A 25,377-nucleotide genomic window follows, 5' to 3' on the forward strand; every position below is an offset into this window, starting at 1 on the left:
CTTGTGTTAGTGTTTCACTGACTAAGGGAGAAGCAGGCGACTGAAATGGTGGGTGACACTGAAAGCAGACCAGGATGAAAGAAGCATAGCAAGAGTCTGAGAAGAAGTATCTATTTTCCTGTGAGGAAACTGTTTGCTTTTGTTTTTTTTCTGGTTCAGTGTGATGGTATGAGCTTAACTGGTTTATTTTCCCATTATCAAAGCACCAAGTGTTTTAACTGCATTTTTGGTGTTTTCTAGACTGGTAAAAAGTGAAACTACAACTGGTTCAAGTGTAAACGTGCTCTGATGGTAGCTTTAGTACCAATTCAAAACCACTAGTTCCCGAGGAAAAGGGATACTGTTCTCATCCGAGCACTGTAGCATTGTGACAGGTAAGGCATGAGGATTCAGTGTTTTGCTCTTTTAACTAATCATGGTCCTATGCATCTCCTTCTCCCTCCCACTCTTCCCTCCCCCCTCCCTCCCCCTCTTAATCTTGCACTCTGGCTGCTGTCCTTTTCTGGATGCATGCCCTCCTCCTCCTCCTCCTCCTCCTCCTTCATTCGCTGGCTGTTTAACTGAGGGATGTGATGTTGGAACGACCACCAGGGGGCACTACGATACGGCGGCCAGCAGGCCTGATGGGGATGTCATCAGGGGTGGGGGGACCTGGAAGGAGACAAAAGGAAGGAGAGATTAGGCGAGTTACACGGGGAGAGAGCATGAACAGCAGTTGGAAGAGAAACGAGGGGTGAGGAGGCCGGACTGGAAACTGGGCGGATTATTGAATTTTCAGAAGACACAAGAAAAAGAAAGAGGAAAAAAAAACTTCCATTTCAAATCTTTATACCAACAGCTTGCAGAAAATAAAATTTAAAGCCACGGGGATAAAAAAAAAAACAGACAATATGGAACCTAAAAGAAACAAATCCTTGAAATATCTTAAGTCGTACAGTAACAACTAAGCTATTCGTAAGTTGTAGACTTGTTCTCAACATGTGTGGAAAGGAGACTGAGGTTTTACACTATAACAAATACCTTGGTCTATTGATTGATGACTCGTTAAATTCTAAATCACATGTACTGTGTTTTGTGAAAAAGCTGAGGCTGAAACTGGGTTTTCATTTCAGACGCAAGTCGTTTTTTTCTTACGATGTAACAAAGTGGCTCGTTGCTGCAATCTTTTTTACATGTTTTAGACTATGGAGATCTTTTGTACATGAAAAAAACTGAAATCTTATCAAGTGTTTTTGTCTTATTTTCAGTAAAATTTGTCTGATTACACTTGATATAAGCTACATTCACCTGATCAGTCCAGAAAAATATCTTATTTCAAGTTATGTAGCAATTCAGACCTCATTTTGTCTTTAGATAACTTGATATAAGACATTTTTCTGGACTAGTCAGGTGACTGTGGCTCATATTAAATCTAGCAACACATTTTCTACAGCTTTTGCAGTGCATGCTTCCTTAAGGTTCATAACAAAAACTGTAAACCTCTGATTCTTCATTTTGAGTTGTACTCTCCGGTTAGCCTGCTGTGACGACCCGGAGGCTCATACATTGGTACACCTTCATCTATAAGGCCCTGTTTACACAACAATGTTTCATCTGAATAATCTAAAACGCAGTGAAAAAAAACGACGTTTACACGGAAACACTGAGGGACTGAAAACGCTGTAGTGTGCATGCCAGGCCTATGGTTGGCACTATAACTGTCTTATCCAGAAGCAGCTTTTGGGAGATCTTTACGGAAGTAGTATTGGGCCGATCATCTGGTGTATTGGAGAATACTAAGTTCAAAAGTGGAGCAAAAGATGCACATTTTGTTGAAAGACAGTCAGCAGATTCAGCTAATTCAGCAGCACAAGCACAACACGGTAGTTCGCCACAATCGTAACAACGGTACTGTAGTCCTGTTGGAGCGCCAAGCGGAGTGTTTCCACTGAAAACGCCGCCTTACTGTTTATACGGCAACAGTGTCGGCAGCGTTCCAGAAAAATCCCACAAAATTTTGCATTTTCGGTCGGTTGAAATGCCGTTTCCGTGTACACGCGAGGCTGAAACGCAACAAAACTTTTTGCGTCTCACCCTAAAACCATTGTCCCTGGTGTCCCTTGATCTGCTTCCCCACTATCGATGTGTTTTTATCATGCAGAAAAGAACCAGACAGTACTCTCTGCATTCTCAGATCTTCATTACACTCTGTCCCAAATGCTTGGACAGAAATTGGGAAAAATGTCTTTGGGAACTCTGCACCCTCAGCTTGGAAACAGCTGCAAGGACCTGGTTCCTTAAATGTTTTTAAATCTAAAATGAGAGATATGGAGGCAAGTTCCAAGTTTTAGCTCGGGTGTTTGAACAATTGATTCGTAGAACGTGATTTTTTGTCTTTTTTTGTGTTTCCTGTCTGTAACTCTGCGTTTTTGCTGCTGCCTGTCTTGGGCCAAGTCTCCCTTTAAACAGAGGTTTTTAATCTGAATGGGATCAACCTGGTTAAATGAAAGTTAAATAAACAGATAAGCATAAACTTAACCACCAGTATACCACCAATAGGGGTAATTTCATAAACAAGTATTGGTCTATAGGATTTTCTGATGAAACAAAACAATACTAAAAGGGTAAAAATGATATGATGTTTCCAGAAAAAATGCGGAAAAATCTAAAGTGTCCACATACAGACTTGAATGCTCACTGATTTGATTATTTCCTGGTTGTTTGGCTCCATCGTATTTATGTAAATCAGTTTAAAACCTACAAAGCAAAAAGCTCTTTCTTTTTGAGAGGCCACTGTATTGGCAATAATGGAATTTTCCCTTCCTAAAATGCATCAGTGAGGGTTGTAAAACTTTAACGTCCATCTGGCTCTACCTTTCAAATATGAAAGCAGTCCTGGAATCATCATTATTACCCATAATCCACTGCATATGTCCCTGAAAAGAGCAGAGGACCTCAAATGTCTCCAAACCATGCGCTGCTGAAACATCAACAGAAGAAGCTACAGTCTGACATGAAGCACAGGCTTTACGGAGCGAGCCAGAGGCATCTGCTGCAACAAATTAGCAAATAAATGGAAAGAGGGATGATGTCAGACTACGATGCTCTGCACCCGAGCAAAAAAACTCCTATCTCATCTGCTTCCAGACAAGTTAATCCACTCTGCATGTGGTTGGTCTGGAAAAACTATAATGGACAGGAGAGTGACTCATTCTTACAGTACACTACATGTTAACACAGGAGCGTGTGTGTTCTTAAACACACACACTGTTACAAAGCCTGAGAAACTGGGAGTATCCGAACTCCCGTCTAAATTTATGCACCTAAAAGTGGAAATTCTTTCCAGAAGAGGTCACCTTCTTTTTTTCATGGATGAAGTATTACACACATCAGCTACGCTTGTAGAGACAGGCTGTTTACTGCAGCCAAGAGACAGAAAGCGATTTGTAAATTTCTCCTCCAGAGATAATTTTTCTCTCTCAGAAACACTGTAAGTCAGGTATGTTCAGCTGCTTGTCCTGGAGCCGGATTGGACCTTTGTATTACCTCAAGTCAGCGCTTTGATGGGATTTAATGAAATGGAGAAAAAAGGTTATTTACCCTTAAGAATTTTATACAACAGGAAAAGTTAAACTTTCACTTTTAGTGCTATTATGCATTCAAAACTTGAATTCATTATATCTTATAGGTCATAGAAAGACAGTACATTTATGTATGAGAAAAATAAATGTTGATTTTCATAAATGAGTTTTCTGCCCAGGTTATTTCAGCTGTAAGGATTTGAAAGAGCCAGTTTCAGGCATTTGGAAACAGCCTCAAACAGTTACCCCTTTTCCACCCATGCTCATTGGGTGATGGTGCCAGTGCTAAGTTGGTTCTAGTCACGTTTTTTCAAAGAACTGGTTTGGTTTTCCATTGGCAAAGAGCTCAGTCAGGGCCACGTCACTGCGTCACTGTAAAACGTCAGTACTTCACTGCATATGTAACCATGTCAGGGGGAGGTGGCGCAGGCTGCAGGCAACAAAGTTGGCGCTGGGAGAATGAGACTGTTTAATCTATTTAATAAAACAATGAGGTATAGACCTGATCTATGAGAGAGGAAAGACATCAGTGCTTTAATTTTGCCTCCATCTCAAATCACAAATTAGGAAACTCTGACAAAACTCTGACGGACAACTCGCCCAGCAGCTTTACTTTTTAACAATGACTATTTTTCATGCTGATCATTGATCATTGGAGCCCCGCCTCAAGTACCTAAGTAGTCGGTGCTTGGCTCTGGCCCAGCATAGAGTTGGTGCTTGCTAAGGACCAGTTTTGAGCAACTAAAGCCAGTTCTTTAGCTGCGTTTCCACCAAGCAGACCAGTTCTGTTCGTCTCTGTATGGTGCACATTTTGTGGCGTTTCCACTGACTTATCCCGGGACAGATCCCCAAATAACCGAGACGAGCTGTTCCACTTTTTGGTACCCTTTCGTATGGGTGCCAGACTGAACTGATCCGCTCTCGGAAGGTGGAGCTACAACACTGCAGACCATTGATTGGTCGAAAGAATCATCACTTACCGTGTGATTTCACTTTGTATCAAAGAGCTACATGCCAATCACAGAGAGGACGAAATGCTGGATGCTTGTTCTTTGTTTACTGTGTCACGTTTTTCTTCTTTGGAGGGTACACTGTGTCGCGCTGCTACGGCGTCCGTCACGCTATTATTTAACGGCTGTGGCTTTCTGCATCCAGCTTACACGCCGCCTACCACAAGAGGGCACAGTTTACTGTGCAAACGCAAACAGGATCAGGCTTAACTGAACCAAACCGTGCCAAACGGTACTGAACCGAACCAGACTGCTTGGTGGAAATGCGGCTTGTCTTTGGAAACACAAAGAACCAGTGCTTAGTCAGGCACTGGCCTGGAATTAGCACCAGTTAAGTGGAAAGGAGTAAGTGACAGCTTTGTCTCTGGCGCTTGTCTCCTTTGACGTGTCAGCAAATCATCTGCAGGTCAATAAAGTCTGATCAAAACTAGTCTGTCTTTTTCTATGGTGTCATTTTTGCCAAATGGCCTTTGTTGTTGTTCTCTTACTGCCCTCTACTGGTCTGGCTGTGCTTTGCAATTACATTTATATTTCTCATTGTACATCGCTGACCTGATTTACATAATCTACCTAGGTCTTTGGAAACATTTACAAACGATGGGGCACGGAGAAAATAGTTCCTGAGAATCTTTTACCGGATCTAAAAGTTCCTGGACTTTCTGGTTTTTACAGGTCAGCACAGGAAATGGAAATTTCCAGCCCTTTTAGTTTTCATTAAATGTTGCCCTTCCAAAAAAGGTGTTCTCAATTCATCAACAGAGACAGCCAAGACTGGGTACAGCTGTGGTTAATAGAGATTACTGTCTTTGATTTCCATGGACACATTTAGTCTGGTCCATCAGGAAGGACGCAGTGACCAGCAGCTCGAGACGCTCTGTTTGACATTAAACAGTGGAAACACTGACGATCTGCTTTTCAGTTTCAGAGTCTCGTTTCCTGACAAGAAGCATTTTACACACTCGCTTTCTACACGGAGGCTAATTCGACGCTGACCTTACATTGGAGCACCATTAGACTGTCACTCAGCAGCTCTGCTTAATGGAACAGATGTTGAATGTGAGCACAGGCTGTTGTGATCTCTCACATTAGATAGGCTTTCCTCTTAAACCAGGTCCAGATGCCTGGAGGGACGTCTTGTACGCTGTACGTTTTCAGCCTCGGGCCAAATTTCATTTCCAGCGTGACTTACAAGTGCTAATGTGGAAGAAACGACATGTCTGACTGAAACTTGACATCGCAAAGTGGATGTGGTTTGGGGTCACGGTGTCCTGAGGGAGGAAATACTGGAGGTGCATTTTTAGTGCATTATTCATGCTTAACAGAAAATAAGACTGTGGTAATGACACATGCAGGAATGCAGGGTAATGAAGGCAATCGTTTGAATAAAATGTGTGTTTGCATGAGTATGAGTTTGTTTTCTTTTGAATCAAAATTGTGACTTCATGTCAAACCACACGAATAGCGAACCAGCCAACCTGAACTGATTGAGGACATAAACTCAATTTAATGCTGTCTGCTCATTAAAACTCAAAGGAGCCAGCTTTATGACAAACATAAACAGACAAATTGTCAAATAAACTGTTTTAAAAGGAGCGTGTGACGCTGCTGCTGAATGCTAGCCACGCTGTGCACATCATAAAGTATGAAACTGAGTAATGAGGGATTATCTGGATTGTGGTGTGTCCCAAAGTTCCATGAATGCATCATTCATAGAGAGCAGCAACATGCTAACAGTCATCCGTGGGTCGCAGCATGAAGCCGTGTCGCTGTTAGTGTGTAGCGTGATGTTGGATCAGCTAATGAGCATGCACACTCCGACATGAATCAATACAGACCGGATGGATGAAAGGGAGGACTGGGTGGTTGAAGGGCAGGGAGTGTAGTAAGAAGCTGGGCTCACCGCAGGGTGCAGGGTTACCTGCTAGACTAAATCCAGACTGGTGCAGGTTTCTGACGGGCTGTTTGGTGGGAGAGGTGCGCGCCGAGGCGGAGGGGGTGCCACCGCGTGAAAGAGAGAATTCAGACACAGGCCCGTCGTACATTCCTCGGGGTACTGCCCTCAGGACGGCCAGCTGCAGGGAAGAAGGAGAAGAAAGGATGGTTAAGAAAGAAAACAAAGAGAGAAATGACGAGACATAAACCGAGCATCAGAATGGGGAAGAAAGGTGATTTAAGGGACTCCACAAAACGCCTTGTTGATGCCAGAGGTCAGAGGAGAATGGACAGACTGGTTGGAGCTGATAGAAAGGCAACAGTAACTCAAATAACCACTGATAACAACCGAGGTCTGCAGAAGAGCATCTCTGAACACACAACACGTCCAACCTTGAGGCAGATGGGCTACAGCAGCAGAAGACCACACCGGGTGACCCTCCTGTCAGCTAGGAACAGGAAACTGAGGCTACAATTCACACAGCAACACCAAAACTGGACAATAGAAGATTGGAGAAACGTTGCCTGGTCTGATGAGTCTGGATTTCTGCTCCACATTCAGATGGTAGGGTCAGAATTTGGCCTCAACAACATGAAAGCATGGATCCATCCTGCCTTGTATCAACGGTTCAGACTGCTGCTGCTGGTGTAATGGTGTGGGGGATATTTTCTTGGCTCACTTTGGGCCCCTTAGTACCAACTGAGCATGGTTTAAAGTCCACAGCCTACCTGAGTATTGTTGCTGACCATGTCCATCCCTTTATGAGCACAGTGTACCCATCTTCTGATGGATACTTCCAGCAGGATAACACTCCATGTCATAAAGCTGGAATCATCTCAGACTGCTTTCTTCAACATGACAATGAGTTCCCTGTACTTAAATGTCCTCCACAGTCCCCAGATCTCAATCCAATAGAGCACCTTTGGGATGTGGTGGAACGGGAGATTCTCATCATGGATGTTCAGCCGACAAATCTGCAGCAACTGTGTGATGCTATCATGTCAATATGGACCAAACTCTCAGAGGAACGTTTCCAGGACCTTGTTGAATCTATGCCACCAAGGATTAAGGCAGTTCTGAAGGCAAAAGGGGTCCAACCTCGTAACTGCAAGGTGTCTTATAGGTTTATCATTCATAAAATACATCTCTTACAGACTGTACATACTTTTAGAGTAATAAGGAGTTTATTGATAATAAAAAATAAAATATTGAAGATGTCAAGGAGGAAAAGGGTTTCAAGATATCACAACCATCCTCTAAATAAAGAATTCAGAAAAGAAAAGAGATAGTTTAGTATCTTAAAAGACTTGACATCACCAAGCCAGCAGCTGTTTTGCATTACATCGCTGTTTGTGTAACTGTTGTCTTTGAATAATTTCTGCAGCAGCAGATTCACACACGCTGCACGCAGAAAAACAAAAACAAACACATCAAATGAGCAAACACTCGTACACACTGGAGAAGAAAACCCCAACACTACTTTCAGATCAAGTTTAAGCCAGCACTGAACAGCCCACTGTCTGTCTGTCTGTGTGTGTGTGTGTGTGTGTGTGTGTGTGTGTGTGTGTGTGTGTGTGTGTGTGTGTGTGTGTGTCAGCCTGTCACTGTGTCAGTCAGTGCGTCTGTCAGTGGCGTGACTCAGAGGAATCTTGGAAGCTCTGTTCGGAGTTAAAAAGAGACATCTGTGAGTGAAGAAAGCATAACAGTGACTGCTACCAAGATAAACAGCTCACTGCTGCTGCAGCTCCATTTTCTCATCAGCAGCCAGCTGCAAATTAGGAAATGGTGGAACAATGAGATTTTTGGCTCCGAGCTGAAAGAGCAGAGCTCGAGGTCTGCGTTGAGTTAAAGATGGTATAGATCAAATGGTTATAACGGGTCGGCTCATCGTACGGAAATTCTTGGCTCCTGAGTGTTTGAGGAACTTTCTGTGGTGTATAGAAATCTGGATGAACTGGGACTCCTGGAAATAAAAGTGCTGACTCTGATTCTGTACCTTAACGCTATATTACATTAGAAGACGGTAAACTTTTTACTGTGTGTTGTAAGTTTCCCTCTCCCTCCATCCTTTTTCCACTCTTCTTTTCTCCACCACTGTCAGGTCTGTTTCAGTGAAACCTCCCATAATCCCTTCCTGACAGTCCGATAGACTCTTATTTTTTCTTAATCTGCCCCTGTGTCACTCGTTTAGTGCATTTATCTATCTTACAGATATTGTCTTTAGGCCCAAAGCAGTCACTGGTTCAGCTCCCAGACGAAGGCTTTAGCTATGAGAGTCATATTCATAAGATAACGCCACAGGTTTGAGCCAAAAATAAAGGAGCAAATCTGTCTTGTTTGAAGAAAATTAGTAGATTTGTGATTAAAAATGGAAAATTTGAATAAAACAGTGGCAAATATTTAATAAAAGTGGCAAAAAATGATGCAACTTTGTAATAAAAATAATTGCAAATATGAGATTAAAATTGGAAAAAACTAAAATATCTATTCTCCAGAAACAGTGGGATACTTGAAATAAAGTGTAATTAAAGAAAAATGTTGCAACTTTGTGGTAAAAATATTTTTAATATAAATATAAATATATTTAATATATTTAATATAAATTTAAGATTAAAAAATGGAAAAAATTAAACAATTTTTTTCAGAAATAGTGGGAAATTTGAAATAAAAGTGGAAATATTTTTGATCAAAAATTGTAGCAACTTTGTGATAAAAAAAATTGAAAATATGAGATAAAAATAGGAAAAATTAATTAAAAAATACATTGGAAAAAGTGGGAAATTTGAGATTAAAGTTGCAACTTTGTGATTAAAAAAGTAGGGAATTTTAGGAAAAATGTGACAAATATCTGACAAATATTTTGGTTACTTTGATTAAAGAATGAGCAAATTTCAGATAAAACTAGTTAAAAATGGGATATAAAACAGCAGCAAATATGTAACAAAAAATTGTGAATTTAAGTTGAAACAGTGGCAAGTTTTAAATAAAAATTAGCAAAGAATTGAGGCAACTTGGTGATTAAATTTTTGCAAATTATAAAATATTAAAAAAATTTTAAGTGAAAAAGTGGGAAATATGAGATAAAAGAGGCAAATATGTGATAAAAATGGCAAATTTGAGATCAATTAAATTGGTTAACTTGGCAAGTTTGTGACAAAAGAAATTTGGTTAATTAGTGAAAAAAAAGTTGCAAATATATGAAATTAGAAATGAGACAGAAACCCTGGACCTTCACATGTGTAACTTTTAGTGACTGACAATTAAATCTTTTTTGATTTTTATAGTTGTTTAACTTTGTGACCCCACATTTCCTGTCCAAAAAAGCTTCAACCAAACAGTCAAAAGGGAGGATTGCTCAGGACAGCTTGCATTCAAATGCACACAAAGTATGTTGTAGTCACAGTGAGGTTCAGAGTTTGTCTCTGAGAAAACACCCCTTTCAATAAATTAACAACACCTTTAACGAACTGACTGCTGTGTAGCAGAAAGCTACACTGACATAACTCCTGTGTTTACCTGCTTCCTGGCTTTAACCCTCTTGTAGGCAAAGTCCGGGAAGGGAGAGCAGGGGATGAAGCGACCCACGCCGGAGGTGGTGTGCAGGTTTCCATCTTCCAGAACAATCTTCCCCTGGCAGATCACCACCTGAGGGGCTCCACGCAGCTCCATGCCCTCAAAGACGTTGTACTCCGCAGCCTAAAGAAAACCAACAAGAGGAACGTTAGTATTACTGCTCATGAAGAGTTTACTGGATCATTAAACACTCTCAGACTCAGAGAGGGAGGAAAAACAAATCAAACAAATCGTGTTATTCATTTTATAGCAAAGTCTAAAATAGAGACATACAGTTTAAAGTTCACATAACTAACATTTGATCATGTTTGTTCACATGTATTTATTTGGAAGGATAGCCCGTTGGGATGGACCATCTCATTTTCAAGGGGTCCTAACAAGACATAGAATACAAATAAAACTAGGGATGCACCGATGTAAAAATGTTGGCCAATACCGATATCCGATGTTAATATTGTTGTTATGGCCGATGACTGATATTTACCGATATTAATAAAAAAAACAACAATAAAAATGATTTTTTTGTCTGCTTTTTGGATCAAAAACATGAAGAGAGACATAAAAGAAGTGAGTCCACTCTTCTTAGGTAGTTTTGGTGTTTACATAGTCAGAGAAAACAAGATTATTTGGGTTTTGAAAGATTGTTCAAGATGCTCTGAAAATGCCGGCAGCTAATGAGTTAATATCGACTGATACCGATAACATATCGCTCGGTATCCATATGTTAAAAAATGATCAACATCGGCCAATACTGATATTGATACTGATAAATTGTGCATCCCTAAAAAATACAGGACACAACAACATAACAGAGCACAAATACACACACAGTCACACTTACACACTCACACTCTTAAGCTCTCAAGTGCTGAGTCAGTCCCAGTTGCAGCAACAAAGTAATAAAGATAAAGATAAAAGATAAAATATACTTTATTGATCCCGGAAGGGAAATTCATGTTGTTTGGGCGTGTTTTAATGTCTTTAAAACAGACAAAAATAAATAAATAAATAATCAAAACAATGGTAACAACATAAAGTGCAATATCAATGACAGGAGCAAGGAATTTGTAGAAAAGTAAATAAAAAAGACTTAAAAACAGGAAAGGTTGTAATAGATCTCAGTGAATCAGGACGCTTATTCCAGTCAGATGGGGATTTATATTTAAATGAGGACGGCCAATTTCATGAAATGAGGTGATTTCCACTTTAGAGTCATAGAGCTTGAGGATAATCTATTTTTGGTCTAGAGTTTTATCGATTTAAATTCAAATTTGAGAAAAAACTTTTTCTCTGTGACCTGAGGAAAATGTGGGGAAGCCACCAACAGGGGGAGCTGTTGTAGGACAGACGAACGCACTTGAAGCAGATGCATAAACTCTGTTCCTCCTCTGCCTTCTCCTAATCCCACGCTCTCAGACGAAGGCTTTAGCTATGAGAGTCATATTCATGAGATAAGGTTTGAGCCAAAAAAAAGGAGCAAATCTGTCTTGTTTGAAGAAAATTAGTAGATTTGTGATTAAAAATGGAAAATTTGGATTAAAAAAAGTGGAAAATTTTTGATAAAAGTGGCAAAAAGTGTTGCAACGTTGTAATAAAAATAATTGCAAATTTGAGATTAAAATTGGAAAAAACTAAATTATTTATTTTCCAGAAACAGTGGGATACTTGGAATAAAGTGTAATTAAAAAAAATTGTTGCAACTTTATGGTAAAAATATTTTTGATATAAATATAAATATATTTAATATATTTAATATAAATTTAAGATTAAAAATTGTAAAAAAAAATAAACAATTTATTTTTCAGAAATAGTGGGAAATTTGAAATAAAAGTGGAAATATTTTTGATCAAAAATTGTAGCAACTTTGTGATAAAAAAAATTGAAAATATGAGATAAAAATAGGAAAAATTAATTAAAAAATACATTGGAAAAAGTGGGAAATTTGAGATTAAAGTGGCAACTTTGTGATTAAAAAAGTGAGAAATTTGAGGAAAAATGTGACAAATATCTGACAAATATTTTGGTTACTTTGATTAAAGAATTAGAAAATTTCAGATAAAACTAGTTAAAAATGGGATATAAAACAGCAGCAAATATGTAACAAAAAATTGGGGAAAATGTGGAAATGTGGGGGGAGCCACCAACAGGGGGAGCTGTTGTAGGACAGACGAACGCACTTGAAGCAGATGCATAAACTCTGTTCCTCCTCTGCCTTCTCCTAATCCCACGCTCTCTGTCTCCCACTCTTTATCATTCATCAGCGTGTTTCTTACACTTGTCTGTGTGGCATGTACCAACAGCTGCCCTCACCCAGCTGCCGCTCTTTACCCACACTGCACCTCTCACTCTTCTCACACCGCTCCCTCCAGATATCCGTCTTTTGCACCCTTCTTCTTTCTCCTCCTCCAGGCTCCTTGGTTAATTTTTGCAATCCCATGATGCCAACTTTCTTTCCCTGACTTGTTTGTGATCTGTGAAGGTCCCCTCCCCTCATTCCATTGTTGCTGATTTCCTCTGCACACGGCTCTGTTTTCTGCCGCCGTCCAAATTCAGGCCAGAACAGGACATAACTAAGAGCCACTGCATGCCAAACATGATGTCATGACTAAGCTGAGTGTGTCTCAGAGTGAGTGAGTGTGTGTGTGTTTCTGCCTGTTTCTGTCTATGTGTCAGAGTATCCTCATGCGTATCTATGTATTTTTATGTTGACAACAACAAGAAACCCAGACCAGATGTGGGCCCATTGATAAGACAGCACAGCCCCAGCACAGACTCGGTCCTGTTTACTCTGAAGGGACTGCATTCCTCTGTATGTTGTTCTGGTAAACAAGGCCGCTGCTGTTTGGCCCGGCATCAGGCTGTCCATTAAGGTGGATTTATCTAAACGGGGAGTTTCCGTGTCCCAGTCTTCTGCTTTGTTATCTGGGAGGACGACGAGCAGGAAATGAAAGGTTGACTTCATTATGTAACAGATCCTCGGTGGATGAACTCCACATTCAGAGGAGGAGTATTATTAGTCCAGTTTTCCCCGTCTCTTTCCACTTCTCCATCTGGAGACAGAGCAACCTTCATTCCTATAAATGGCTCGTGAACATCTTTGGAAGCAGCGTCCTCCTCTAACTTATGTTTCTCTGTATGAGCAGGATTTACTGTAGGCTCGTAAAGCTGCAATATCCCGTCCGGACACTTCCTCCACCTCATCACTCACATCTGCTGAGTGAACTGTCTGCACAGAGTTCAAGTCAAACGTGTGAGTTTGTGTGTTTGTGAGTTTTTCCTCAGCTCCACAAAGAAAAGGACGAACACTCCTGTGTTAGGTAATAGATCCCCACATGTTTCCAATGAAGATTTGTTTTGATACTTCACTCTGAACACATGACAACTGAAACAAATTACTCAGATTTTCCACAAATATTATTATGGGCAATTTTAACAAGTTATTGGATCACATGCTATCATTTGAAGTCGGGTTTTAAATGGATAAAATTATTAGACGGTGCTGCCTTATCTCAGTGTGATCGTGTACGAGGGCTGTAGAGAAAAAACAGTGAAAGAGGAGCACGAGAAGAGGAGAAATCCTTTGAAACACTACTCACAAATTTTTGAGAAAACATAAGCACACTTATGATATTAAAGGGAGATATTATTAGACCAAAACTGGAGAGAGAAAAACTAAATGTTTAAAAAAGTCAAAAAATTGTGAGGAAAATGTCTCAAATTTGAGAGAAGAAAAACACCCAAATTATTAGCAAATAGTTGAAAACTTGTGAAAAAAAAATCCAAATTTTGCAAAAAGAAAAAGAACAAATTCTTGAGAAAAGGAGTGACAACACTATGAGAAAAAAATTCCAAGTTTTTATTAAAAAAAAAACTCAAATTTTATGAGACAACTAGACCCAAATTTGTGACAAAAAAGTCCAAAATTTTTAATAAAAAAGTCCCAAATTCATGAAAATAGTCCCAGGTTTGTGAGGAAACTAGTGCAAAAAATTTGGCAAAGAGCCTAAAATTTAAGGGTAACATGTCTCAAATTATTTAGATAAACATACCAGATTTGTGGGATAAAAAGCACTTTTTTGAGAAAAAAAAGTATTAAACGTATGAGAGTAAGTCCCAAAATTTTTGAGAAAAAAGTTTCTAATTTATGAGAAAAAAAATCAAACAAATTTTTGAGAAAAGGAGTCATAACATTGTGGGGGAAAAAAAGCCACAAGTTTTTGAAAAAAAGTCACAAATTTTTGAGGAAAACAGTTATAAACTTTGAGAATACGTCCAAAGTCTATGAGGAAAAAATAGTGCAAAAATTTAGGCAACCGGGCTTTAAATCTAAGGGTTACATGTCTCAAAGTATTAAGAAAAAAGGTTTCTAATTTTTGAGAAAAAAAATAAATAAATTTGAGAAAAGGAGTCATGACATTGTGGGGGAAAAAAGTCCCAATTTTGTGCAAAAAAAAGTCCCAAATTTTGAGAAAAAATGTTACAATTCTTTCAAAAAAGACCCAATTTTGTTAAGACAACCATAAAAAACTTTATAGAATACGTCCCAAGCCTATGAGGAAAAAAGTGCAAACATTTTGTCAAAGGGCCCCAAATTTAAGATTAAGATGTCTCAAATTAATGAAAAAAAAAGTCCCAGACTTGTGAGAAAGAAAAATAATGCTGAGAAAAAAGTCCCAAATTTGCGAGAAAAAGTCCCAAATTTGTGAGAAAAGAAGTTCAACAAATTTGAGGAAAAGAGTTTAATCTTGTAAGGGAAAAAGCAGAAAACTGCAAGAAAATTGAAGACAATTTTTAAAAACATAGTGGAAAACTGTGAAATTATAAAGGCCAAATTTTTTGAAAAAAAGAAAAAAAAAAGAAAAGAGAGATCAGTGAAAAAAGTAGGTTTTTGTTTTAGTTTGTAAGAGACTTTTTGAGTTGCAAACGCCCAAAATTTGTGAAAAATTAATAACACATTTGACACATTTTTAAGATAATAATGTTTGAAAATAGCTTAAAATGTGTATAAGATTAAACCAATTCCTGGATCAATCTTAATTTTTGTAACTTTTTTTATAAACCTCAGATTTTTTTTTCCCACAAATTTGCAACTTTATTCTCAGAAATATGTGAGTTTAATCTGTGAAGCTAAACCTATTTAGCAGCCCTAAAGCGACTGAATCTCAAAGATGAACAGAGAATCTAGTTTTAGGATGTATTGTGTAAAAGTACAGGGGGTTGTGTTTGTTGTCAGCTTAGATCACAATTACAAAAGATCTTATTTTTTTCTTACTCAGATAAAAAATTTGTCATCAAGCTGTTGAACTGTCGGCATCTTTCATAGAGCTTCCTGCAGAGTTTTTCAAAAACAGTCGTGTTTGATAATAAGAAGCAGAGTGGATCTCAGAGATGGATGATGGAGTCGATCCTGGTCACATTATTCTACTGTTTCACATTCTGACTGCATGTTTACAGAGATTTATTGTAAGAAAACATCTCAGAGCCAAAGCTGTTTTTTAATTACGACATGAGCTGTTTTTCCAAACAACGATCTTTACCAATGAGCCAAATCTTTGGGTTTGTGGAGCGATTTGAAATATGAGTGTGTACTCTGTGGTCGTCCAATCATGAAAACATTTGGATGATCTGTTCCCGAGAACGTGATACGCAGGGCGGAAATACCTCCTGATTATACGGCGCTGGATAGTTTCTCTGCTGATTTACAGTACGAGGACATTTCTGAGAATGTTTGCGACAGAGTGATGGTTGTGTTTAGATGAATCAGTGAATCTGGATGATTCAGAGGGACTCTGGGTTTCATACGGCTGATTTACAATGAGAGTGAGTCGTATTAGCAGAGAGCATCCGCTGAGACTTCATTTCCGTTTGGAGGAACTGAGAGATTTCTGGAAGCTGCTCAAATATGTGATCTCTCCCCATAACCCTCCCTTTTTTTTCTCTGCACACACACACACAAACACACACACACACAGTTACACACAGGAGTAAATGCTCCACTTCAACTCCACAACACAACACAACCCAACGTTTGATGTGAATTAACATTAAAGACGTCTTCATACCGAGTTGTGTGTCTTAGCAGAGATGGTGCGGATGGAGTCCGTGTCCCAGATGACCAGGTCAGCATCAGAGCCCACAGCGATCCGGCCCTTGCGAGGGTACAGGTTCAGGATCTTTGCCGCGTTGGTGCTGGTGACGGCCACAAACATGTTCTCATCCATCTTCCCTGTGGTCTGAAAGGGGAACAAACAGAACAGAGAAAAAAAGGGATTTAAGTATTTGATTAACTGCTGATCTACTGGGATTTTAACCCACAACCATTTCTAAGGTTTATAGAGAATGGTCCCAAAAAGAGAAAATGTGAAATAAAACAGTGATTCCCAACAAAAGTCTGCAGAAGAGCATCTCTGAACACAACACGTCCAACCTTGAGGCAGATGGGCTACAGCAGCAGAAGACCACACCGGGTGACCCTCCTGTCAGCTAAGAACAGGAAACTGAGGCTACAATTCACACAGCAACACCAAAACTGGACAAAAGAAGATTGGAAAAACGTTGCCTGGTCTGATGAGTCTGGATTTCTGCTCCACATTCGGATGGTAGGGTCAGAATTTGGCGTCCACAGTAGGGATGGGAATAGATAAGATTTGGTCAATACTGACGCCCTTATCGATCTGATTCTTTATGGATTCCCTTATCAATTCCTGTTGTGAATTTTCTTGGTACAAAAAGTAGCTTTACAGGTTTTCTGTGTCATTAACATTTAACACACATGGATATTTCTGGGCATAATTAAACAGAAACAGGTAAAAATTGCACGCCATGTGACGTTGATGCAGTGTTGTAATATATTTATAAATCAAGTAGGCCATCTAGTGTCTCAAAGTGGTTATAGCAATAGTTTAAGTTGTTTGGAACCTTTCCATAGTTATGAAGTCAGCCATGAGCCTTTCAATAGCCTGTTAGCTTTTGACTTTTGAAATTGTAAGTATTTTTTACAAAGAGTTGATGTGATATGTTTCTGTGATGAAAGTTGAAATTCTATTCTGAAGCTGAAGTTAAACTGATGTATGCTAACTGCTAGCAATTCAGTTTCCGTATGGATATTTTATACTCTTGAGTATCAGGGGCATTCACAAGTATGGATTCCTTGAAAAAAGGAAGATACCGGCCTGATTCCAGTACTCACCCATCCCTAATTATAGAAAAAAAATTGTGCTGGAATTAGGGCTGTCATTTTAACGCGTTAATTAGATTAATTAATTACACCGCATATTAACGCGTTATAAAAATTAACGCAGATTAATCTGGATCCCAAACCTGCGGAGCGTTCAAAGACGCACTTATTTTTAAATGTCTGGCATTTACAAACCGTGTGTCCTACTTGGAAAAAGAGGTGTTCCCTGTCAGACTTTCAAATTTCCAACAGTCCCTGAATGTATCACACGTGAAAAAAACGGAGGGAGGGAAGCGAGAGTGATTTGTGACTGCCTTCCACATCGCGTTTATTCGCACGTCCTTTTTGAAAATCTGCAGAAAATCAACCGTTTGCTCTAGCTCAATTCTTTCTTTCAATAAATTATTTTTTAGTGTCTTTTAATGTAATTTTAATGTCCTGGAATTCAAATTCTTTATTTTGGGACCTTAAACAAATATGAGATTAAAATGGGATTAATTAGATTAATCAATTACAAATCCTGTAATTAATTAGATTAATTTTTTTAATCGCCTGACAGCACTAGCTGGAATATCTCTACCCAAATTTAAGTTCCTCATCATAAAATCCCAGTTTATTAAAAAAAAATGGAAATTAGAAAGTTTCTGACCTTGAAAAATCCCCAGAATTTTGCAACACTAGTTTCAAATGAAACGTTTCTTGACGCCAGTGACTTATTTTGGAGTCTTGTGATGTATTATCTTAATCAAATCTACTAAATGGCTAAATTTATAAATGATGTGAAATCCTAAAATATAAATAAGACGCTGAAGAAAAACACGTAATCTTTGTTTTTTATCAATAAGTTGATGAAAAGCCTGGTGTAGTGCATTATATACAGAGCTGTAAACAGAGAGGACAGGAAATGGATTTACAGCGCTCCACAGCTGTCTGACGCTCCACGCTCTGTGAGGGGGAGAAATGAGGGCAGTGTGCTGCAACCAGGGTGAAGGAAAGGACAGATGGGGAGATAGGAAAGAAAAAGAGGGAGAAACGCGGAGACAGTGGCGATAAAACGGAAGAGAGGAGCGAATAAGTGAGCGCTGGCTGGGGAGAGGAATGTAGGAAAAGTGGTGACAGATAAAAGACGGGAGACGAAGACGAAGCACGCTCTGAAATGTGAATAAAAATAGAAACGGAGGAATGAAAAATGTGTGGACTGACCGCAGAAACATCAAAACAAGCCACACAGAACAAAGAGGAGAGATGACAAAACTAAAACAAAGAGACTTTAACTTCTCCTCAGGGACAGAGGTAAGAAAGAAAAGGTGGAGACCGAAATAAATCAACCTTTTCTCCATTTTTTAAAATAATTTCCACAACTGGTGAAGAAAAACTGTCAGTTCTCACCACAGCTTTGTCCCAGATGAGAGTCATCCTCTCCTCCACCCCGTTGACCCCCTCTGGGATCTGGGTGAAGTCGTCCTTGCCGATGGCCTTCTGGGCCACGCTGAAGGTGCAGTGAGCACTGCCGGTCACGCTCAGGTCTCCACTGAAGGGGGGAAAACAGAAAAACAGAGTCAAGACAGACGATTGAGGAGGATCTTGACTTATGTCCCACAATCACAACAAGAGCGGTTTGTTTTCAACAAAGGATCCTCAGAAAAACGGATGTTTATCATCAACTTTTGTCTCAAGCCAGGGTTTGTTCGAGCAGCTCCGTGACAAATTCGTCTTGTTTCAGAAAACGCTCAGACTCACTTAGAGCACAAAGTCAGCCAGAAGTGAAGAGGAAGTGAAAATAATCTGTTTGTACAATGAGAAGCCAAGGTTTCCTTCAAACTGCGCTCCGTCTAATGACCAGTGAGGGGGAACTCCTCCGAGTGTCTCCTTTCATTAGCTGAAAGAGCCAGGTGACCGTGCTGGCAGGTAGACGCTTGTTTCCACAGCAGGTTTCAGTCGTTTTATTTAAATAGACCAGTTAGCAGTAAAAATTCACTTCTACTTCGCTTTTCCTCAGACCTGGCCACTGAATTCAACCTTTCACCAACTCATCTTTTCTGGTATTTTCAGGTGAGGACCTTATTTTCTAGCTTCCCTCACTTTCCACCTGAGCAACCATGGAGTGAATTTTGCAACCTTCACATAGGACTTTGATTTCAAAAATCTACAGCTCTATTCAGGGATACACCGATCCAGCTTTTCTGGTCCCGATACTGATACCTGGGCTTTGGGTATCCACCAATACTGATCCTGATCTGATACCAGTGTTAAATAATAACCTGCATGCTCTACTGTGGGATAAGACTGGTAATGTTTTGAGTAAAAGACAAAAATGAGTACATATGGAATTACTGAAGTTAATATTTGTTTAAACTATAAGTTTTTAAATGTTTAACAGCAGTTTGGTTGATTTCTTTTTCTTTTTTCTCTCTCTGAAAAAAAATCAGCCTTTCTCCACTTGTGACCAACCTTTAAAAAGCATCTCAACTCAGAGGTTTGTCAATGAAATAGTCCTGTCTAAATGATCAACCATTTCTTGTGTTACCATCTTGCTCTTGTGGTGCTGCTACTCTTATTGAGTTAATGTGCTGCTTCTTGCACATTTTTAAAAAATATCATAGAAAATAAAACCTTTGAATGTAGTAACCAAAGACTAGACTGGCACAAATTTCCCCAAATATATAAATGTTTGTGTAATTTTACACACATGTTTTTTTAATGTCCAGTGCTGACAAATTTCTGGCAAAATTATTTCAACACCATTTTCAAGCTATTGTCAAAGACAGTCGACTTTCACCACACACAGGTATTTTTGGTTTTCAGGAAGAGTTTACCCAATACTCCCCAATTAAATTGGAAGTAATAGCTTTTACCTCTGTAACTGCTGAACGCCACCTCATTATAAACTGGAAATCCACAATAGCTCCTTCAATTACACAATGGATTAATAAGGTTATGTCCTTCTTTAAGGTAGAGAAAATTAGATATTCAAAAATGGGATAAATTAACAAATTCTACAAGACAATGGCTTTATATAAATAAATAAATATATATATATATATATATATATATATATATATATATATATATATATATATATATATATATATATATATATATATATGTAAAGCAATTTATATTAAAGAGGCAAAATAGAAATAAAAAAATTATATAAAATAAAATTAAATCAATAATAAAAATTATATATATATATATTTATATATATATATATATTTTTATATATATAAAAGAGGCAAAATAGAAAAATTTGTATTTATAAAATTAACTAAAAATAATAATACAAATTATATACATATATATATATTATATATATATATATATATATATATATATATACATATATATATATATTATATATATATATATATATAAATATACATATATATCATTTTTAAATTAGTTTTACTTATTAATTTATTTTGCTTTCTCTTTTCGTTTGCTGCACTGCAAAAAAACTGAAATCTTATCAAGGGTTTTTGTCTTATTTTAAGTACAAATTGTCCTACTGTACTCGATATGAGCCACATTCAACTGACAAGTCTAGAAAAACGTGTCATTACGAGTTATTTCAAGACAAACATGAGGTCTGAGTTGCTGTAACAAGTAAAAAAAATCTTCCAATGAAACAAGAGAAAATTGCTTAAAAATTTGCTAATAACTAGAATAATGACTTAATAAAAGTAATTTTTCTCTTGTTCCATTGACAGATTTTTTTAACTTGTTACAGGCAATTCAGACCTCAATTTGTCTTTAAATAACTGAGAATGAGACATTTTTTCTGGTCTGGTCAGGTGAATGTGGCTCATATTAAGTCTAAAACGACATTTTCTACTGAAATAAGACAAAATACTTGATAAGATTTCAGTTTTTTTGCAGTGTGTGTGGTTGCTGTGTGTTCTCTGTTCTTGAAATGTATAACATTAATCTAAATGATGTATTCAAACATGATAATTGAAGACATCAATGTGCCCTGTAATGAGGAAGTGCTTTTGCTCTTCTTCTATACACAAAAATAAAGAATATGAGACAGAAATAGGTCGGCCTGTGCCAAGTCACATCAGTGTTTGGCAGGTGATCCATTGTTCAAAAGAATACTCGTCTCTCTCATTGTCCTGTTTTGTTATTTGTGCTCATTCTGGCTCAGATGGAAATATAATCTCATGTGAAACGTCTCAGGAATGCAGGTCGTACCTGGACAGCAGCGTGTTCAGATAGTCTGGGGTGGTTGGATCCGGGCTGAGCGGGGGTGATGTTACAAAAGAAGCCGCCTTAGCCCAGTTCTTGCTCCAGTAATGTGTCCCATCAGTCCCCAGGCTGGCTGTGATTGGCTCCCCAAACACAACGTTTCCTGGGAAAGAGAAAAAGAGCATGAGAGTATCGAATGTTGAGTGGATCAGATCGATTTGTATCAGTGATTTCTGGGAATTTGAGCCTGATTCATTTGTCAGCAGGTCATTCTCAGAGAAAGTGTTGAGATTTCATCAAAGTGTTTAAAGAAGAGGAACGGCCTAATCTTTGAGAAGTGAAATGTCACACTTTGTAAAGTATGAATTTATCTTGGCTCAGTTTTTACTGAGCTTGTTCTTTTCATGAGTGACAGACGAGACTGTGACGGGTCTGTGTAACAGCAGGAGGGCGCTTTAAGGTCACCTCTGGACTCACTGCAGCTCCAACCTGAGACTGTGAGGGACGGTCTGTGGTTTTATATAACTACAGAAGCCCTTTATGAGAAACGTCAGCTTCCTCTGAGGGTAGTTTCTTTTTCACGATGCAGAGCAGAGCCAAACTCTGTGTAAACTTGTTGCTTCAGAGCAGACGCTGACATCCTCTTAAAGGGACAGTGACCTTTGACTGTGAATTCCAAACACAGTCACAGAGAGACGGCTCCAAAGACCAGGATCTTTAAACCTTACATCTGTTCAGGGTGAAGAAATGGGCTGAGGAGCACAGATTTCTAACATTTAATCAATTTCTCCCTTAACTGGACACTGAAGTAAGCCAGATGTTTTTTGTTTGGGTTTTAGGACAAAGTAAATAATAATCACAGATATGGCTAAGCAGTTTAGGTCAGGCCCAATGAGTCCAGCCCTCAAGTGAAGTGGCTCAGATCCAGCCTGTGGCCTCTTTCCTGCTCTATCCCCTGTCCTGTCAACTCACTCTGAATACAAGATTAAAAAAATCCAAATTCAACTCAATAAATAGATAAAAAATGTAGATAGAGTAAATAAGAAGGGAAAATTCAACTTCACTGACTAGACAATGTAAAAATAGAATACGCATTAATTATTCTGCATTAATATCCAAAGGCAGCTGGCAAAAAGAGTTTCCTTAGATGCTAACCTCCCTAGAGAAGTGGGTTTTTTTTAACTCTTTTTAATTTTATTTAAAAAAAAACTAATATCTACAAAATCAGTTATTGTAAAAACAAAACACATTAATTAATGTATTAAAAGTTTTTTTCTCTGTTTTCTCCTGGATCAGGTTGACCTGTTGTTGATTGTGTGTGTAATTAAAAAAAAAATTCTATAAATTTTTTAAAGTTTGATAATTTGTTTCTATTTTGTCTTTTATTGTTTTTATTTATTTATTCATTTTTATTTTTTGAATTATTTTAGTTATTCATTATTTTTTTTATTTCTTTTTGATTTATTTTATTTCTGATTTGTCTTTTATTTTTCATTTATTTATTCATTTTTTGATTTATTGTTTTATTTATTCATTCAATCATTTTTCTTTTCTTTTTGATTTATTTTATTTCTTTTTTGTCTTTTATTTCTTTGATTATTTTTTTTATTTATTTTATTCACTCATTCATTTTTTTTCGTCTTTTTTTTCCTTTCACCTTCAGTGTAAATAATGTTTACTACTAAAAAATTGATGTTTTTGTAATAAACCTGGGAAATAAGCGTTAGGCTACTTGTCTCTGCTTTAGGGGCGCTTTTTCCATTTCCCCCAAAAACACTGTTAAAAAGCACTGTTCAAAACTGACTTTTAGACTTTTTATAAAAGACACAATCGTTTTCTTCTGAAGTCTATGAATAACTGAACAATTAGGCAGGATCTTGTTTGTAATTCAACGTTAAAGTTAAAGGATAAGGGCTAAAGAAAGTTTTTTCAGAGATATAAGGGAGAGATATAAAGTGAAAAAAAAAGATTTTTGACCTTTTTTTCAAAGATATTTTTGGGGCTTTTTCACGCCTTTTATATGCAATGTAGAGGACAGTGGATAGAGTATGAAAGAAGGCGAGAGTGGGGAGCAACGTGTGGGAAAGAGGCCATAGGCTGGACTTAATCCCAGGCCGTCCATGCGAGGGCAAATCTCAAGGGGCTGGACCTAAACCGCTAAGTCATCTGTGCTCCATCTTTTCAACATTCAAACTTTGAGATCTTTAATCTCTTATCTCTGAATAGTAACTTTAGTGGGAATCCTGAGAAAAGCCATAATCCTGACTTTATTATACTCTGAAGGAGAATGATGCGTCAGATTTCTGAGTTTTTTTGGGGAAAATGAATCAATTGTGAAATAAAAGTCAGGATCCTGAGAGAAAATGTCAGTGTGTACAAACGTGCTGTCCATTTTTGTTTTCTTTTTTCTCTCTATGGAAAAAAATCAGTGGCCTTTCTCCACCTGTGACCAACTTTTAAAAACATCTCAACTCAGAGGTTTGTCAATAAAATGAGGAAGTCCGAATGCAATTAATCCTTATGTGCTGTGTTTTTTAGTCTCATGCAGATGAAGTCGTTTCCTTCAATCACTTTGACTTTTGTTGAATGTTCCTCATTCTGTGATGTGAGGTGAAGTTTTGATGGTATTAACTCGTTACCTCTTTTCCGGGCCTGTGAGATGATGTCCGCTGCGCTCTTGCTCATGACCCGGGTCACATAGAGAGGACAGTTGGTTTGGCTGGCGATGGTGATGGCACGAAACACGGCCTCGGCCTCCAGCTGCAGGAGGGACAGGACGTTGTGGGTGACCCAAAAAACGGTTTCCCATTAGGATTTCTTAAATATCTTAACCACATCACTTCAGTTATTTCCAGAGCTGTGCTATTTGAATATTTCCTTTCAAACCAAAAATGAAGCTTGTAATTTAAAATCCATACACACTGAAGGTTTGTTCGGATGCTTTGAGCTCGGATTAAGTACGACGTTTGTTTCAGAGCTAATTTTCTTTCATCCTGATGGAGGAGTCTGAGGTTTGGGATCATCAAACATCCCTTCCTGTGTTTGGAGGTTTTGGAGAGTCACATGAAGCTCCAGATGTGACGACTGTCTCTCCAACACTTGTTTTTCTGTCTGCGAGATGACGCACAAACAACACTTCAGCTGATCATTGTGTCCTGGGCCACGAGTTCAACCTGGGTCCAAGATCCAGCGAAGGAACCCAAACAGGACACCAGACACTGATAAACCAGTCATCCAGCTCTGCTGATTTAATCCTCACACTGAGCCTTCGACGCTTATGAATCGACTTTACTGCCTGACACTAACACTGGTGGGAAACGACACGACAGAGTGGAAAACACACGTCAGGCTGAGGCAGAGGAGCTACATGTTTCTTTCTGCTGTTTGTTTAAGAAACATTGGCAGTGACGATTTAGGGAACCAGATTATTTTCACTCAAAGCCTCTAATGTGTCTGAAACCACATGTGTGTAACAAGAACAATGTGTGTTACAGAAAGTCTGAGACGATGTTGCGCTTGTGGCCATGTTTGAGCTGCTTTTTGTCCAGTTTTGAAAACTGAGTCTGATATCTTCAGGATGTTTTCTTAAAAACTCAAAACAATGGGAACCAGATCGCTCCTTTAAGAGAAGTTCCTGAAACTTAAAGAGGCTGTGAGGAGTTTCTAAGATATCTTGAAAAAGTCTCCCTTCTAGATATATGCCCGATCATAATCCACACTTTAACATGGGATTATCAGCGCCAATACAGGTTATTCCTAAATGTTACTTCTTAGCTTTCCGATCTGGTTTAGCTGGACTGGATTGGTTTAAAGTGATACTCTGGATGGAATAAGTTGGGTCCTATCACAAGGTTTAGGGCAGAAATGACCCCTACAGCAGTGTTTTTGTGCAGCAGAAGCCCAGGGCACTCGCACCAAACACCCCCTCCCTGCTCC

General features: G+C 38.5%; 1 protein-coding gene across 3 annotated transcripts in view; it reads right to left on the reverse strand.

The window, feature by feature from the left end:
* Window positions 1-530: 530 nt before the first annotated feature.
* dpysl3 (dihydropyrimidinase like 3) overlaps window positions 531-25,377 on the reverse strand; it is a 73,680-nt gene continuing 48,833 nt past the window's right edge. For 2 of the 3 annotated variants that reach the window (XM_074671783.1, XM_074671785.1), the window contains exons 8-14: window positions 24,081-24,201; window positions 21,448-21,604; window positions 18,643-18,784; window positions 16,139-16,309; window positions 10,020-10,199; window positions 6,471-6,642; window positions 531-651 (exon numbers count right to left, since the gene is read on the reverse strand). In XM_074671783.1, the coding sequence (XP_074527884.1) occupies window positions 557-651; window positions 6,471-6,642; window positions 10,020-10,199; window positions 16,139-16,309; window positions 18,643-18,784; window positions 21,448-21,604; window positions 24,081-24,201 (1,038 nt within the window). In that variant the 3' untranslated portion in view covers window positions 531-556. The remainder of the gene's footprint in view (window positions 652-6,470; window positions 6,643-10,019; window positions 10,200-16,138; window positions 16,310-18,642; window positions 18,785-21,447; window positions 21,605-24,080; window positions 24,202-25,377) is intronic. The other variant, XM_074671784.1, reaches the window with a different exon arrangement.

This window comes from Halichoeres trimaculatus, unplaced genomic scaffold, assembly GCF_033239565.1.
Source record: "Halichoeres trimaculatus isolate MK-OKI-2021-1 unplaced genomic scaffold, fHalTri1.1 fHalTri1_scaffold_6, whole genome shotgun sequence".
Taxonomy (NCBI): Eukaryota; Metazoa; Chordata; class Actinopteri; order Labriformes; family Labridae; genus Halichoeres; species Halichoeres trimaculatus.